Genomic DNA, 17,829 nt, shown 5'->3' on the forward strand with positions numbered 1-17,829 from the left:
GATGTTTTGGATGATTTGTTAGGCTAGTGATGTACATGTATTTATAGGAGAAACCTGTGGAGACTAGTTACAACTATGCCCTCACTAAATATCTATATATCCCCAAACTCAATGTATGGTCACTCAACCTTTGTAAATGTGATGTAAAACTATTAATCTTTTCGTTGGAATATTATATCCATGACCAAAGACGAGTGGAACATAGCATGATACCACTATGCTACTGAAACACATCCATATTTGAGAGCCGAAAAAAGTAATAACATTTCGGAGGGCTGCAGCTGTCGCGTTTCCCGCGTCTACCACGCGACACTCTGCGCATGAGTGGTAAAAGGGATGATGGTGTGCTTACCGCGAAAGAGCACAATCACATTCATAAATATATTTTCACCAATCACATTCGATTATAACTTTGATATGAAATTGCATATATGAATAAATTATTTACTTTGTATTGACATTAACGTATATGACTAACTCAATATTCTATTGCAGCATATTCCACACAAGTAAAGAAAATGTTTCCACACATTAATTACTAATGATGAGTTGGATGTTGTTAAAGATGAGAGATTCGATAAGTGGTTGCAGTTACACCTTAGTATGAAAATTTTATGACTTCGATTGGTGACCTCTAACCGCTGCGTTTGGAGGTCCATCATTTTTATTGTTACCAATCAGAAAAACGTTATCAAACACTATAGTAAAAGCTTTATTCTTAGCTTTTTCTCACCGTTTTTCTAACAGCTTTTTTCGCACCGTTTTGCACTATTTTACAACCGCTAACCACTTACACTAACAGCTAATAATTCAGTTCCGTTTTTGTTCACCAGTCGGAGTCTATATGTTTTTTTTAACGTCAAACGGTTGTTCTATTACTCAAGCTTGAGGTGGTCTACGTAACCAGACCGGAATAGTTCAACCAAAATAGCAAATCGTTCTATGAAAAGTTCGAGCAAATCGGAGTCTATATGTTTTACTTGATAATATATATATGCATTTTTTAAACTATGAACCATACTTGAGATAAGAGTGGTGAATGTAGGGCTTAAATCTTTTCAGAACCAATAGTATTTTCTCGATTCGATAAGTGGTTGCAGTTACACCTAAGTATGAAAATTTTATGACTCCGATTGGTGATCTCTAACCGCTGCGTTTGGAGGTCCATCACTTTTATTGTTACCAATCACAAAAATGTTATCAAACACTACAGTAAAAGCGTTATTCTCAGCTTTTTCGCACCGTTATCAAACCGCTAACCACTTCCACTAACCGCTAATAATCCGCTCCGCTTTTGTTCACCAATCGGAGCTTATATGTTTTACTTGATTTAATATATATATATATATATATGCATTTTTTTAAAGGATTTTTAACACTAAAACCCCTTAACTAAGTTTGTTTTGGGTTAAAGCCCCCAAACTAAGTATTTAACGAAATAACCCCCAATATATATAATGTTGATTTAAAAAAAATCTGACTCATATATTTATAGAAATTTTTAAAAATGCTAATTTTGAAAATTAAAGTTACTAGATAAGATATAACTTTTTAAATTATATTTACTTGTCTTTTACATTTTTTTAATTTTTAGATAATTTTAATACAAATAAAGCTTTAGATATTTTTTATATTTTTGGGTTTTTACATTTTTAATTTATACATATATAATGTTGATTTTAAACAAAAAAAAAGCAGACTTATATATCTATATAATTTTTTAATGCTAATTTTGAAAATTAAAGTTACTAATTTTTAGTAATGTTATTATATTTTAGATTTTTCTTTTAATGGTAAAACTCCCCAACTATGTTTACTTATTGTAAAAAACCCTAAACTAAAGATTTATCAGTAGTACTGGTAATTATAACCTGAAATGGTTTAATTCATTAAATAAATTTAGTTTAAAGATTATTTCATTAAATATTTAGTTTGGGGGTTTTTATCGAAAACAAATTTAGTTGAGAGTTTTTTATATTAAAAATCATTTTTAAAACTACGAACATACTTAAGAGTGGTGAATGTAGGGCTTAAATCTTTTCAGAACCAATAGTATTTTCTCGTCTCAAAGCAACTCGTTGTTGTATTATTATCTCTTTTTGATTAACCTGCGGTATTTCAGACCAAAATGACTCAAACTAATTCATAAGAAGAGGTGCAGTCCATAGATGGATCCTCTATCCGGATATTCAAATGGACCATAAACAATAAGTCTATATCCATGTGACCACATGATGAAATGTAGTGGTCCTTGTCGTATTATTGGGAATTTGATGTATTATTTTCACGTGCAGAATGCTGATAACAGTTGCAACGACGAGCTGCCTCACACCAATCAAAGATTCAATAAATAAGTAAAGGAAAACTAAAAATAGTGGCCATTCAATTGGAGATAAGATTTCAAAGTCCATATTTTATGGCACGTTTAAAACAAAATAATTCATCAAATTTCTAACCACCTTAAATCATTTGAATAAAAATAATGTTACAGTCACGAGTTGCTTTTATTGGTTCTGAATGAAAGAGAAGAGATCAGAAGATGGGGCGTTAGTTCAAGATGTGGGGATGAAACACAATAATTTTGTTATTCAAAATGAGTGGATGAAACTTAATAATAATCTTGCAATTCAAGATAATTTTGTTTGTTATCTACAGTCCATGAATTTTTGATTTTTTCATCTGAATTTTATTAACTGATCTTTAACAGGGTTTACCGAACTACAAATTCTCTGGAGAATGATAAGAACGATTACAAAGAAACACTTAAAAAAACCAAATTAGAACTATCCTAAAGTTATACTCTGCTTCTTCCTTTTTTTTTTTAACACAACTCTGCTTCTTCCTAATGCTCCATGTCAATACTCCAAAACTGAACCAAATCGACAATGAATCCATCGCTGAAACCGACGAAATAAACAAAAACTTGAGTTAAAAGTCCTCTATTAACTTCTGAGATTAAGTTTAGTGGTACAAACTTCTTGAAAACGGAAAAACCCCTGAAAAGAAAATTTTGATCGTCTATCAATATAGATAGAATGACAATCAATCATACCATATTCAATTCTAACAATAGTTCAACTAAATGAGGCCGCAAGCAGCCGTTAAACCGCTTCACCAAAGAGATGAAGGATGCAATGCAATTTAACCAAGGGGGATCATCAAGGAGTAGACGAAAGCTTTTTGACAGAAAATTTTGGAACCCAAACAAAGACAAACCACGTCGCAAGTCTTTAATGTTATGTTTACACATCAACGATTAGTGAGGGTATAGTTGTAACTAGCCTACACAAGTTTCTCCTATAAATACTTGTACATCACTAACCTAACAAAATCATCCAAAACATCTTCCTCTTGTCTTGAGCAAGATTCTGATCCGGTAATTTTCTTCAAACTCTAGCTCATTTTGATATGTAATTACTGCTTTTTTTTCCCAAATTGAGTATATTGAATAAACGGGCCAAGCCCAACAACAGGCCGAAGCCCAATTACATTAAGATCCATAACAAGCCCAAAAAGCTATGGGCTATACTAAGCAAAAGCTAAACGGGCCCACAGCCCAATAACCAAATCCGACGACTAAGGTCTACGCGATAAAGATAGAGGACACGTGGTCACATCTGATCCGTCCAGACGCTACCGTCTTATCTTGACCGTCTCCACCTCAAATCGTCGCCTGAGCACCACCACCACACGGTTCGTTTCGTCATCGATCTATACCTAAAAGCCTCCGACCGAAACCATCTCTCTTTTTTTCTCCACACTGTCTTTCCGTCGGAGAGATCCATCGCTCCCGCGAGATCAAATCTGACTATGAAGCTTTTCAAATCCTAGACATGCGCACCGAGAACACCACTTCTATCCTTCTCTCAATCATAACTGCCATGAACGGAGAGCTACCTCACACGACCGAGATCTCAACCGCTATGACCAAAACAGATACCAAGACGATAAGATCCACGTCTCTCCTTTAAACATCTCGAACCAGAAAAAAACCCAAAAGTAACCCGAGTTCAAAACCGGCAGATTGGAGCTTTGCGAGCCTCCACTCTCCGGAACCAAAGCCGACGAAGGCGGAGCAGAAGAAATCTCCCCTTCCCGAAAGTTGAAACCGGCGGCGGTGAATCTGAGGAAGCCTCCACCTCCCGGAGAAAACCCGACGGCGACGGAACTAAGGTAGCTTCCATCCCTCGGGAACAAACACAACCTGTGCATGCGAGCGGCTCCCTCTCCACCTTTGACCTCCAAGCAACCGCGTCGTTGCTCCAAAAGCTGAGCCACCGACAGAGGAGACGGCGGAATCAGAGCTCGGACAAGGCGGATAATGACATGACGGCTTGGAGGGAGCAAAGGGAAACTTTTACGACGGACAAGAAGGGGGTCCGACGGAGGCACGGACGCTCACGCGCCGGCCAAACCGCCGATCCCCTGTCTCTCTCACTTTTTTTCTCTCTCTTTTTGCTATGTAATTAATGCTTTACTTTCAAGTATTATTAGATGGGTGTTTTTGCATATACACAGATTTTGCACATATATTTATTCTTTTTCTAGTTTCATATTTCTTATAATAAAATCTATTTTTTATACATGAAAGAAATATAAATATTTTGCATTATTATTTTTTATGATGTTCGTATTTGCTCTTTATTATCATAATTCTTTTTGCTTTTCTTCAAATATTTTTACAATAACCGTGGAATAATGATATGCTTTTAGGGAGTGAATGTTAACTTCTCTAAGATCTCTGCTTTGTTTTCTTTCAGTAATATCAATGGCATTACACGAAGTATACTCGGGACAAATTAGTGCTTACAAAGCTGCTTGTGAAGAACACCCAGAGCTCAAAGCCTTTGATTCTTCGCTCCAAGAGAAGACCAAAAAAGTGTTGAACTCGATCATCGCTCAAGCCAAGACTGGATCTTATTCCATAATCACATCATACGCGGAGGTCTACGGGTATCTACTTGAAGCAATCCTAGATGTGGCAAAGTTCATTATTCGTATTGAAGGCGGTGTGTGGGAGAACGAAGATCTAAGGTCTTTGGTGAAGGCCTATTTTGAGGATACCTTAAAAACTTTAGAGTTTTTCAAAACTGTAGATAACTTGGTCGACAAAGCATCAATTGGCGACGGTTACATTCAACGCGCAGTGGAACTCTTTGACAAAGAGTCGGAAGATGGCGGAAATAATAAGAAGAGGTATGAAAAAACATTGGAGGAGCTGAAGAAGTTTGAAGACATGAAAGAAGATTTTGATGGCGACAAGTTAAAGGCTCAGTTCGACTTGGTCAAAAAGGAGCAAGAATCCCTTCTGGAGAAAGTGAGTAAGCTGAAAACAAAGATTGATGAGGCATATGCTGAGTCAATGATGCTTACTCTGGTTACGAGTGTATTTCTCCCATGTGTGTTTATCGGTGTTGCTCTCATAGAGGTGGCTATAAATGCGCACAACGGCGAAGCTCTAGTGATAGGTGCAAGTTTATTGTTACCATTCGTCATCCTTGGTTACTTGCCGAAACTGGAAGACATTCTGAAGAAACAGGAAGAAATAGCAAAACAGGTGGAGAAAGGTTTGGAAGTCAATAAAGATGCGATGGCGACCATAATGAGCTTAGTCGAGAACCTATTAGAAAAGATCTCGTCGATGTTGGAGATCGCGGATTTTGCTGGGGAGGATAGCGAGATAGACACCAAACTTGCCTTGCAACTAATCAATAAGAAAATGAGTGGATTTACTGACGAAATCAACGAGGTTGGCGAAAATGTGGCTAAGCTTAAAGAATTGGTCACTGGGGCGATTATTAAGGTTCTGGAAAAGATCAAAGGGTAGCGGTAAACTATAAAAATGCGTTTTGAACGTTATTCATGTTTCTTGTTCAAGAATCAAGATCCATACTCATGTGTAATTGTAACCACTTATTGATCTCTTTTCTTTGACAGCATCCAATTCATCTTTAGTAATGTGTGGAAACATTTTCTTACTTTTTTTGGACAACTTTCTTACTTATATGTGGAATATGCTGCAATAGAATATTGAGATAGTTATATATATATATATATATATATTAGGTGATTTTTCCGTGCTCATGCACGGGTATAAATATTTATAAAGTAAATATATATTATAATAATTTATTGCTATTTAATTTTTGATTTTAAATTAATTTATAATTTTTATGCATAATATATATTAATAATATTATATTACTTTAATTAGATATATGATTTTAGATATGTTAGATTAGATCTAGTCGATTTAACTATCATTTGGGTATATTGGATTGCATCTATTTCTCTGAATTCAACTATAATATATTTTTTATTCTAAATCTATTAAAATTTTGATTAATTTTCTTATTTGCATTTAGGTTGCTTGTTTTCTTAGATATGTAAATATATATTAGGAAGATTATGTATAACTTAAGATATATTGTGCTTAGAATGAAATAAAAAAAAAATGTTTGATTCCAAATTACGTAAATTAGTATAATAATATTATTCTGAAGTCTCATGCATATATCTTAATTTAACAAAAAGAACTAAATTGTAACAGTTGGTTAATATTTTATTTTCATTTTTAATGTGTTTGGAGTCTTCCTATAATTTATATTTATAAAATAAATTATTATTATTACAAAATTATATTTTCTTATTGTAGTTAAATCTATGATTTTAGATCTAAGTTGGATTAGTCGAGTTACTCACTTATGAGTATATTGAGTTACATATATTCTTTTAAATTCAAATGGAAGTATAATTATTTTATTATAATTAAGCCAAGTCAAATTAATTTTATTTATCATTAATGTTATTTTTTAAAAGATATTAGAAAATAAAGCGATGATCTATAGGAAGTTACATACATAAGTAACTGATACTTTTTTGGGAAACTCATGAAGACATATCAATATTTACAATAATTAAAATATTTTTATAATTTCTAAATAATTTTATGAATATTTATTAAATTATACTTTTTGCTGTAAATGAAAGATATTACAATCAACTAAATATAAGAAAATAACATTTCAATAATAATAACTATAAACTAATTTTAGTCAACTAAACATATATCAGTTTATGTTACTTAATTATTTTATGTAATCATCTAAAACAGTAGATAGTTATATAAAAAAATATTTCTATTACTTAAAAATATATTGTTGTGCTATTTAAAATTATGTTTTATAAGAAATATTATTTCTTTTATAATATCAAGATTCTGTGAAAATACAATTATAAAGAAAGTATTTTATTAGTATATTTTATGTTATCAAATTTTTTTTTAGAAAAATGGAATATTACTATTTTGTGAACTTTTCTTTTTTATGAAAACTTATTATTTATACATATAATTTCGTTTTTAAATTCGTTTTAGCTTTATAAATGTTTCCTTTTTTATTATATATGTAATTTGGAAATTTTTATAAAGGAAAATAAATAAAAAATACAATAATAGTATTTAAATATTATATTTTTAATTCATTAAAGGTATCAATGTAAACAACCATCGTGAAAGTTAACGTGAGCGCGACACATAGAAACTGATTTCTCAAATAATAGTATAGAGATATATATCAAAGTGAATAATTTATTCATATATGCAATTTTATATCAAAGATATATGGGTCACATTTTGTACATGCACGGTTTATGTTATCTAAAGTGATTTAAAATCAAAATGTACTGGTAAAGAGATCCTTCTTGAGTAAGCTGAAGATTATATCCCAACTTCAATTAAATGTTCACTATCCTACCCACGATGTTTCTAAGAATTTTCTGACGTTTTGGTTTGTTAGAAAATTTTCCATGACGTCTTGGCCGAATTAGAGGGAAGGATCAAATGGCTAAGTAAATTGATAATGGGCGAGCTCAAGGGATCTCATTCAGCTGGTTCGACCAGTTCAGTCAGCTCAGTGGACAGTCGGGTAGCTCAGCTCAGCTGGAAGGACTGTCAGCTAGGTCAAACAGTTGGGGCTAGTGTGTAGCTAGCTCGGGCAGCTGATGGCAAGTCTGTGTGCTAGGTGTAAGGTAGTTATATGAGCAGTTCGCGAACCGGTACGACCAGTCAGGTCGCGACCGTTCGGATCAGAAAGGCACCTATTCGCTGGAAACTGCCCAAAATTGTATAAACTTACATTCTGGGCAGAGTTTCGCAGCCAAGACGTCTAAGGCAGAAAAACTCAGAGATAATCAGTAAGAACAACCGAAAGGAAGGGAAAGAGAAAGGAGAAAGGTTCGTTGGTGACTGGCTTGACCGGAAGGGAGTCTTTGCCGCGATCTAACTTCCGCTTGGGCGGAAATAATCTAAGTTCAGCGGTTAGGGCAAACTAACCGCCTGGCAACGGTGAGTGAGGACCGTGGCTTTATGCTCGCTCGGATAGTGACTGCCGTGATCGGTAGACGGTGGGTCGGACCGGATGGGTGATTCCATCGGGTAATTTCTCTTTACTTCATTATTCTCCATTAACAGAACTTATGGCTGGATTTGGTTCAAGGGTTCACAGGGTGTCTAGTGGCTTGGTGATCGGGTTGATCTCTCAAGGCTAACGGCCCTGAAGACGAATTCCTAGACTAAGTCGGTTCAAACAGTTATGTTAGTTTGATCGTTTACATAGCATGATCTGCATTCATTCATTCATGCATATAGGCCGTTAGACGGGATGAGGCACCACTAAGTAATTGTTGAGTTACTTACGCCTCTTTGGTCTTTCAGGAAAAGATGGTGATCGGGGTAAGGATCTTGCATGAAGCGGAGGACTGGCGGCCTGGGAAGATGGGTGGTGGTGTGAAGAACTCGTTGTTAGGATCTTAATATGATGTAAAGCCTTCGGGCAAACTGATGCATTATGTAACCGAATCCTTAGTATTATCTAAATAAAGTCCAGTTCATTTCTTGCGTTAGACTCTACTATTATGCGTTAGACTCTATCATAATGAATCTCAGAATCAAGCATGAAAAACTGCTAAGTAAAGAATATCAGGCTCTTAAAACGAGTTAATTGGCCGGCCCATTAAGTGGCTCGGCCGGATGGAACCTCACCGGACTTAGTGTCCGGGTTAGGGTGTTTCAAGTGGTATCAGAGCGGAGTTGTTTCTAGGACTGGTTAGATTGGGTAGGGACACACCACTCATCGGGCAGTCAAGTCTTCCGCTATAAGGTACAGTTTCATCGATTAGATGAATATTCGTTGAGACTAACAAATGGTTTTGCAGATGGGTAAGAGTGATAAAACCGGGAAATCAAAGAAGAAGGATCGTGATAAGGGGAGGATGGGAGATCACAGTACAGCGAATAATAATCTGGATGGAACAAACCAGATTGATCTATTGACTGGTCTTCCCTTGATCCAACCAACGGTTGCTGCCGTGAATGTTAATGTTGGGGCAGGAGATAAGCAGATTCCTGACCCTGGTTTATGAATCACTTAAAAAATCTCTTAAATCATTTATAAGAGTCTATAACACTTTAGAAAGGCTTATTAAACAAGTTATAAGAGTTGTTGACAAAAAAACAAGTTATAAAAGTTAATAAAATATTTTTTTTAGGATTTATAAAGGTATGTAAATAATTTATAAGAGTTTATAAAATATTTATAAAAATAATTTATAGGAATATGTTCTAAATAACCGACTTCGTTAACTCTTTAAATGTTGTTCAATTCAGTATTGTGTTTGAATTTCTCTTTTTTTTTGGCAACATTAATCATACAGTTATTAATCATACAGTTATTAATTATACATTAATCATACTAGGTGATTTTCCCGTGCTCATGCACGGGTATAAATATTTTATAAAGTAAATACATTATAATATTTTATTTACATTATGATAGTTTATTAATATTTTTTAAATTTTTTAAATTATTATGTAATTTATATTGTAATCAATATGCATGGTTTGTTTTAAATAACTTTGTGTTATTTTAATTAGATTATAATTTTGGATATATAATATCTCGATTGTTTGGTTATTATTTGGATATATTAAATAACATTTACTTTTTACGATTCAACTAAGATATTTTGTTATACCGATTAAAATTTTGATTAATTTTGTTATTTTTATACAGTTTGATTCTTGCCTTAAATTTATATATATAGTTGTTTTGAAAATCAAATAGTAAAAGTAAACTAAAGTGTTGATCGGTTCAAAATTACATCTTAATTGTAATAGTTGGTTAATATATTTGTAGTATTATTTGAGAATTTCAAATTTATTTAGTAAAATGTTGAGAATAAATGATAATATATTATTTTTATTTAATGTTTGACTTTGTATAAAATAATTTGGATTGGTCTAGTTACTCATTTGTGGGTATATTGTGTTACATATTTCCGTTAAATTCAAGTATAACTATTTCTAATCTTATTCAACCAAATCATATTCATTGCATTAGTTTGGTTTTCATCTTAGATGTGTATATATATTTATGAATTGGCTATTTGTAAATAGCCTATGACTATGTTAATTTTATAGTACTTGGTAATTTGGAATATGATAATTATCACAAATAAAATTATAAAAATAAATGATGATAGGTACGAAATTGCATAAAAATATAATTGATACATTCGAAAAAGGAATATTAATTCTTTATTTAATATCAAGATTATTTTTCTAAAATTTCCTATTTATGAAATCAAATTATATATAAAAGGTATTTTCGGTTTAAGTTTATAAATATTTTCTTTATCATACATGTTATTTGAAAAACATAAAAGGGGACATAAAAAGATTAAATTAAATTTTATTCATTAAAGATATCTTAGTTTATGCTATTTAAATTATTTTGTAATAATATGAGAAATATATTTATTTAAATAAAATGCTTAATACTTTAAAAAAATATATTATATTGTTAAGATTATTTTTAAAAAGGGAAGATTTTTTTTTACTTTAAAATCAAGATTATTTTGTGAAATCTCCTTATTATGAATTACACTATATATAAAAGATATTTTCGTTTTTAAAATTTCTTTATATATAGGTTATTTGAAAAAAAAGAAACATAAATAGAAAAGGAAAAATAAAATAAAATAAATGTTTAATAATGATAATTAGATATATTTGATTCATTAAGGGTATCATCGTAATCAACCACCGTGAGAGTTAACGTGAGCGCGACACGTAGGAAACTGACTTCTCAAATAATATTATAGAGATTGTGTTTGAATTTCTCTCTGCAACATTAATCATACAGTTATTTGCTAAAAGTTCAATTTGTTCCAATTTTTTTACACCTTTATAAAATATAAATCTGGATTCAAGAAAGTCTCTTAAATCATTTATAAGAGTTTATAATAATTTAAAAGACTTATAAAAACAATTTACAAGAGTTTGTAAAATAATTTATAAGAGTTTGCAAAATAATTTAAATAAGTTTATAAGTAATTTATATAAGATTTTTAAGAGTTTATATAAGGTTTTAATGGGGTTTGAAGAGTTTATATAGGGTTTATAAAAAAACATAAAGGTTTCTAAAACCATTTAAATATTTATATAACTATTTATAAAGGCTTATAAAACCATCTATAAATTTTGTAATGATTTATATCATCTTATAAGGGTTTATAAGAGCTTTATATAACTATTTTATAAATCGCTTTATGAAAGTTCATAATTGGTATAACAAATATATCATTTGTAAGAGTTTATAAATAATAATTACAAGAGATTTATATGTCTTTATAAAGATACACCAGATGATCAGATCAAACATTTTCATGGCTTTTACTTCTCCACAAAGTTACAAAGCCTCCGCTGCAAACATACAACATAAACTGTTAAAATTAAACAATCTTTGAATCAAGAAGACAAAGAGAAAGCTTCATTTACACACCTGAAAAGATGAAACAAGCTCATGCACTTGGAGAATGGATGAAGCATACATCAACTCAACAATGAGATCAATAGCAGGTAGACAAGAATCATGAGCACAAACAGAGTCAACACAAGTGGAAACCTCCAAAGGAAATGGCTTTAACCTCCCAGTGTAGATACAATTCAGGAAATAAACAAAACCTTCATACCCAACTGCTCCATAAGTTTATGCCTGAATATGAATCCTGAGATGAAAAGAATCAGAAGCAAACTTAGATACAAACCACAAAAACGTCACAAAAATCATATGTTTCTCTTTTAAGTAAAAGTTACTTGAAGAGTAACTCTTAACATCCTTGAACAAATCATACAACACTGCCCATAAAGCCTCTTTATTTCATGGCTTCGTTAAACCATAACTTCAGATATCAAATTGCAAGTTAATGTGTTGTTCTAATTTCTATCCAAAGACACAAAAAAACTAAAATGATCTTTTGTATAGTAGTAAAGGAACAAAGGAAGTACCCAGTAGCTGTTGGAATCAACGACGCCTGGAAAACCAGTGACTGATTGCGGACCACTGCCAGATCCGTACGGCACATCTTGAGAGTGCAAACGAAACTTAGTCTTCTCGTGCATCAGCTTAATCGCACTTACATATGTTATCTATCACACACCATCACAACTACTAAAGACATTAAAAATCCCAATTCCGAATCTAAATGAAGAAGAGCACCTAATCGATACAATGTATAACACACCTTGACGCCTTCGACGGCGAGAACAACGAACAGCTCTGGCTCGATCAGGTGAGAATTCTTCTTTCTCATCTCCTCGATTAGACTCCAACGGCTCCGTATCGCTGCATCTTGCTTATGATTTTCGTCATCAATCTGTACTGCTCGATGTGAGCTCTCGGAATGAGGAGATGGCGCGAGATGGAAGCAGCAGTGGTTAGGGCGAATGAACGGAGGACACAACTCGAGTTCAGAGACGCAGAATGGCCATGGTCGCAGATGAAGCTTGGTGATTGCAAGGAACAAGATGAAGTCGTACTCTTCTCTTCGTCAAACGTGACTTCGTCGGTGGTTTTAGATTTAATTAATCAGGGACATAGTGGTCATTTTGCTATTAAAAATCTAGTGATATAGTTGGTTAGTGTATAATTAAAAAGTAATACCTTGAAAGTGATATTAGTGGCAATTTCCCAATTTTTTTAATTAATATAAGAAATTTCAAATTAGACTATATCGTACATAACAAACAAAAATTATAAAATTGTTTAAATACAGAAACCCATTGTTTTTGGAAAGTGTCAAATTTTCTTTTATGTTATCTTAGACACCGCCAGAATACAGTTCCCTCGAATCTAACAAAATAGTTTTTATTTGATGAAAAAAACGAAAAAAATTAGCAAAACACAAGCAGAAAAAACAAGAAAAGGATTAAATGATCTTCAATATTCCAGCATTGTTTAAATCTATCCAAAACTGTATTGAAAAACCAGTTTTGGTTAAGTACATATATATATATCAATCAATACTATATTAAAAGGCAAATAAGCTTCATAGATAGAGTGTCCACGTCAGCAGATTAAATTGGCCAATAGGAGAAGAAGTTCTCGCCACGTCAGACGTTACTTAGATCAGTTGGGCTTCAATCGCAGTTTCGTCCAAGCCCAGTAGCTCATCTCACGATCATTTCCTCTTTCTGCGATGAACAAACCCTATCATCGTAAACAATTGTCGATTGGGTTCCTTTCACCTCTTAGCTTCCCCTCCGTAACGTTAAAAATGTGACTAATAAAAAACGCCGATTCTCGAGTTCGCTGTTGTGGAAAAGGATTTGATGGTACATATCTGTTTATCTTCTTAATTCATCGACTCCGATCAATACTATATTAAAAGGCAAATAAGCTTCATAGATAGAGTGTCCACGTCAGCAGATTAAATTGGCCAATAGGAGAAGAAGTTCTCGCCACGTCAGACGTTACTTAGATCAGTTGGGCTTCAATCGCAGTTTCGTCCAAGCCAAGTAGCTCATCTCACGATCATTTCATCTTTCTGCGATGAACAAACCCTATCATCGTAAACAATTGTCGATTGGGTTCCTTTCACCTCTTAGCTTCCCCTCCGTAACGTTAAAAATGTGACTAATAAAAAACGCCGATTCTCGAGTTCGCTGTTGTGGAAAAGGATTTGATGGTACATATCTGTTTATCTTCTTAATTCATCGACTCCGATGATTTTTAAAATCTCCCTCTTTCGTTTATGGATTTTTCTGATCTTTCCTTAGTTTGGTTACTGCAATAAGTCTTATCGGCTAAATCTGTTATGGTGCTCTTTCCTTTGTTTGGTTACTGCAATAATCTGTTATGGTGTTCTTCATGATTACTGTTTAAAAATTTTATATCAATTTTGGAGTCTATTAATGCTCCAATCTTCATGCCTTTCCTTCGTCTCTAATGGTTTTCATGTAAAGTTTATTCCTTTTGTTGGAAATTTCAAGAAAACACACAGAAAGAGTTGGATCAGGGAAAGAATCAGAAGCCGGGGGGCGTGGTAAGAGACGAGTTGAGAGACTAAGCGCAACAACAAAGCGTAATATAACGGAGTGGGTGGTACCACTTGCTTACGAAAGATTAAATCGAGACATTGTTGATCAGGGACATACCTCTTTGGCATGAGTAAACGAATTGACAATCAGGAAATGCTTCCCGTGGCTTCAAGGACTTTTCCTTGGGTTGGACTATCGGTTTCCTCTTTGTCGCCAGCTTTCTTGGTCTCTTCTCTGTTGTTCCCCTGCGAAAGGTGAAAGGTTGGTTTCAGTTTTTCTTTCATGCTTTCACTAATGTGTACCAAAACCTAAGGGACAATGAGTTGAAGAGATCAGTTTCTATTTGTTTGCAGATAATGGTAATAGACTTCAAACTAACATACCCAAGTGGTACTACAACTGCTCATCTTATCAACAGCTTCCATACCCCTCAAGGTACCTTTCATTTCTTCACTTTATGCTTATTAGTTTTGACTTGTCTGCTTTCTTTTTACTCTATACTGCTTCTCTGCATCAGGAAACAAGTGATGATGTTGGGTAGATTCCTCTCCTGTAGCTTCTTTTGGAGTTTCTTCTAATGGTTCTTCACTGAAGGAGAGAATTGTGGGTTCTCAAATTTCCCATCATTTGGACTCAAAGCTGACCAATACAAGTAAGCTCAACAAACAATACGCTGAAGCTGGCTTATTGTTTTTTTTTCCTCTCTGTATCACAATGTTAAAGTCTTGATGTACAAACAGGTTCTACTTTGATTTTCAGCAACATATATGTGGGTGCTGGGATGATATACCCATACATAATCAACATCTCTGTTCTCTTGGGAGGTATTCTCTCTTCGAGGGATAATTTGGCCTCTCACTGAAATAAATAAAAAGGAAATTGGTTTCCTGCAGATGGCGAACCCAGCAGCATGCATGGTCTCCAGTAGGTATACAAAACTCTGCTATTATAAATCCTTCTTTAAGTTTATCTCTCTCTTTGATATTATTGTTCCTTCGCAACAATCTTCGACTCAGCAATGAATTAAGAAGATAAACAGATGCAGATCTCTACCGATATGGTAATTTTTGTTTCTGTGTTTTGCGTGTGATCTTCCTTCTATTGTATACAAAATGCTATGTTTTTTCTTTTTTTTTTGGTATCCTGAGATTGCTTTTCGACTTGCTGCTCTCTTATTTTGTGTTAAATGATGTCAAATGCACAGGACCTCAAATCGCAGCTGCAAGAGTTGAATCCGGAACAATAGGTAAAAGCTTTGTCTCTCCGTTTTTACATGAAATGTAAATTTTCTGATGTTTTGACTCATTTTCCATTGAATTTGTATATTGTGGTTACTTTTGGTTGAGATTGTTTCTGAGAAGTTAAGGCAGACTACTTGCAGTGAACCTATTTAAAACATCACTGTTGATATGGTAAAGACATGATGACCCACGTGTTTTAAAAAAAAAATAATCCTGCCCTTGAATCACTCATTTCAGCCCCCTTCTAAATATAGGTGATTGGTGGGATGAGAGGGATGACTGGATTGCTCTGGGAAACCTCATTGCTTGACCCGGAAGAGGTACTACTGATAACTCTTTGTATATCTTAACAATTAGTTGGTTAATCCTAGGAGATGGTTGATACAATTTCTGCAAAGTGCTTAGCCGGACAATTTCAGGACTATTTAATCTGTACAGCTTCGAGGAACTACAAGAACATCATTCACCATCGAAGAAGACCCAACTGGTTCTCCATTTAGCCCAAAACAATCATACGATGACCAGCGTCGTACAAGGTTCTTCCTCAAACACCAAATCCCCACTTGGTTTGCTATCGGAAGTTACATCATCACTACAGCGATAAAAATCCCTCACAGTTTCTCTGACTTGGCCCCAGTCACCGAACCTTAACCGTAAGAAGAGCAGCAGCAAAATATTAATCTCATCATATCATGAGGTGAAAGCGAAGCATTGTTCTCGACATTGGAGGTAGAATCTTAAATTGAGTAATTTCGTGAGGAGTTCGAATATAAAAATGATCCCAAAGGAAACACCACCAAAGTCTAAAAAGTTTTATGGAAACAATAACAGTGGTCATGAGGAGAGCTAGGTGAGAACTGCGCTCATAATGTGGAGTGAAAAGGAGCTTTGTGAAATCCAAAAATCTGTGAAAATACATTAAAAAGCATTTTAGTAAATTTTTAATAAAAAACATTTTAGTAATTTATAAAAAGGTTCAAATTTATTGCATATTTGCATAACTGAAAAGAATGAAACACAACAAAAATAAACAATGATAAAATCTAATTTCACAACTAAAACACTTTTAATTTATGTATTGTATCTACTTCCTAAAGTAATATTTTTTAGTTTGTAGCAAAAAAAATAGTGCTTTGGAAGTTACAGTAAAAAAAACAAAACAAATAATTCTATTCACTAAATTCTACAGCCAAAAACATAAAGCTACATTCACTGCCAATCATCTCATATATATCCATAATCTTATGAATTTAAATTATAATATTATGTGAGAATAAGTTATTTCCCAAAAATTGAAAAAAAAACTAGATTTAGAATATAATCTTTGCATCACGTAGAAAAAACAACATTTTTGTCGACCGCGTAGGAAAAAAAAACTCAATAAACATAATAAACAAACAACCCCACCTAAACACAATACACAATGGTCACAATGTTTAAACATATTTGAACGTTTGATACCATTCTAAATGATTCAAAAGCTTCATGCTCCATTTTAATAGTTAGACCTAACAGCTTAGATCAAACCCATCTTTCAAAAAATCCAAAATATCAACAATAATAATTAACAACCTTTAACAAGAAAATGCCCAAATTTCAGTCCATAATAATAAATTTTAAAGTAAACATTCACACATATCACCAAAATAGAAAAAGAAAATTAAGATAAAAGGTGTATTTTTCTTATATATTTTTATTGTAAGATAAAATATATTTTATTTAGTTATTTTTTGGTTTAAGCAAAAGGGCTAGGAGTTTCGCGGAGTTATTTTTATTGTATGTTTCAAGCCAAAACAAATATTCCTAGATTATTCAAGAGATAGAGATTCAGTGTACGAAGTATTTGGATGATCATTGTTTTAGTGACATCTATTATCATATGTATAAGTTTCATTTATGATTTTCTGTTTTATCATATGTGTTTTGTGTATAAAGTAAGAAAAGATTATGTTTACCTTTTATACATTAACTAAATTGCATTGATGTAATTTTAATTTAACTTAATATTATTAAATATTATCAAAATTTATAGAAGTGTTAAAAAACAATGGTGTATTACATTTTCAATATAAAACAAATAAAACAATGCTTTATTTCTACTTATATGAATAGTATGTATATAAATTAATGATTTATGAAAATGAAACTATATGTTTAAAAAATCATAAATTTAGTAACCAAATTTCAAAATTTAAATCTGCCAAAAACGGA

At 32.9% G+C, this 17,829-nt stretch overlaps 2 protein-coding genes across 3 annotated transcripts; both read left to right on the forward strand.

Moving 5' to 3' along the window:
• The first annotated feature begins 3,259 nt into the window (after positions 1–3,259).
• Positions 3,260–5,954, forward strand: LOC108813872 (UPF0496 protein At3g28270). 2 transcript variants are annotated; one of them, XM_018586552.2, is made up of 3 exons: positions 3,339–3,376; positions 3,474–4,462; positions 4,761–5,954. In XM_018586552.2, the coding sequence occupies exons 2-3, from the start codon at positions 4,327–4,329 to the stop codon at positions 5,825–5,827; spliced, it is 1,203 nt and encodes a 400-aa protein (XP_018442054.1). In that variant the 5' UTR covers positions 3,339–3,376; positions 3,474–4,326; the 3' UTR covers positions 5,828–5,954. The 2 variants fall into 2 exon arrangements, with proteins under 2 accessions (XP_018442055.1, XP_018442054.1); XM_018586553.2 differs by lacking the exon at positions 3,474–4,462 and having other exon boundaries at positions 3,260–3,376.
• A 6,805-nt stretch (positions 5,955–12,759) lies between these two features.
• LOC130495575 (probable metal-nicotianamine transporter YSL5) lies at positions 12,760–16,269 on the forward strand. The gene is made up of 9 exons (XM_056986984.1): positions 12,760–12,902; positions 14,330–14,421; positions 14,528–14,631; positions 14,731–14,812; positions 14,919–15,029; positions 15,118–15,201; positions 15,582–15,634; positions 15,873–15,938; positions 16,057–16,269. The coding sequence occupies exons 1-9, from the start codon at positions 12,760–12,762 to the stop codon at positions 16,267–16,269; spliced, it is 948 nt and encodes a 315-aa protein (XP_056842964.1).
• Positions 16,270–17,829: the final 1,560 nt, after the last annotated feature.

The sequence above is a fragment of the Raphanus sativus genome, chromosome 6 (genome assembly GCF_000801105.2).
Source record: "Raphanus sativus cultivar WK10039 chromosome 6, ASM80110v3, whole genome shotgun sequence".
NCBI classification, from domain to species: Eukaryota; Viridiplantae; Streptophyta; class Magnoliopsida; order Brassicales; family Brassicaceae; genus Raphanus; species Raphanus sativus.

Coding starts and splice junctions, on each gene's coding strand:
- LOC108813872 (XM_018586552.2), top strand. CDS start 4,327: ATGACGGCTTGGAGGGAGCAAAGGGAAACTTTTACGACGGACAAGAAG. Junction 4,463..4,760: donor TTTCTCTCTCTTTTTGCTAT/GTAATTAATGCT, acceptor GTTTTCTTTCAG/TAATATCAATGGCATTACAC.
- LOC130495575 (XM_056986984.1), top strand. CDS start 12,760: ATGGAAGCAGCAGTGGTTAGGGCGAATGAACGGAGGACACAACTCGAG. Junction 14,422..14,527: donor ACTAAGCGCAACAACAAAGC/GTAATATAACGG, acceptor ATTGACAATCAG/GAAATGCTTCCCGTGGCTTC. Junction 15,939..16,056: donor CATTGCTTGACCCGGAAGAG/GTACTACTGATA, acceptor TAATCTGTACAG/CTTCGAGGAACTACAAGAAC.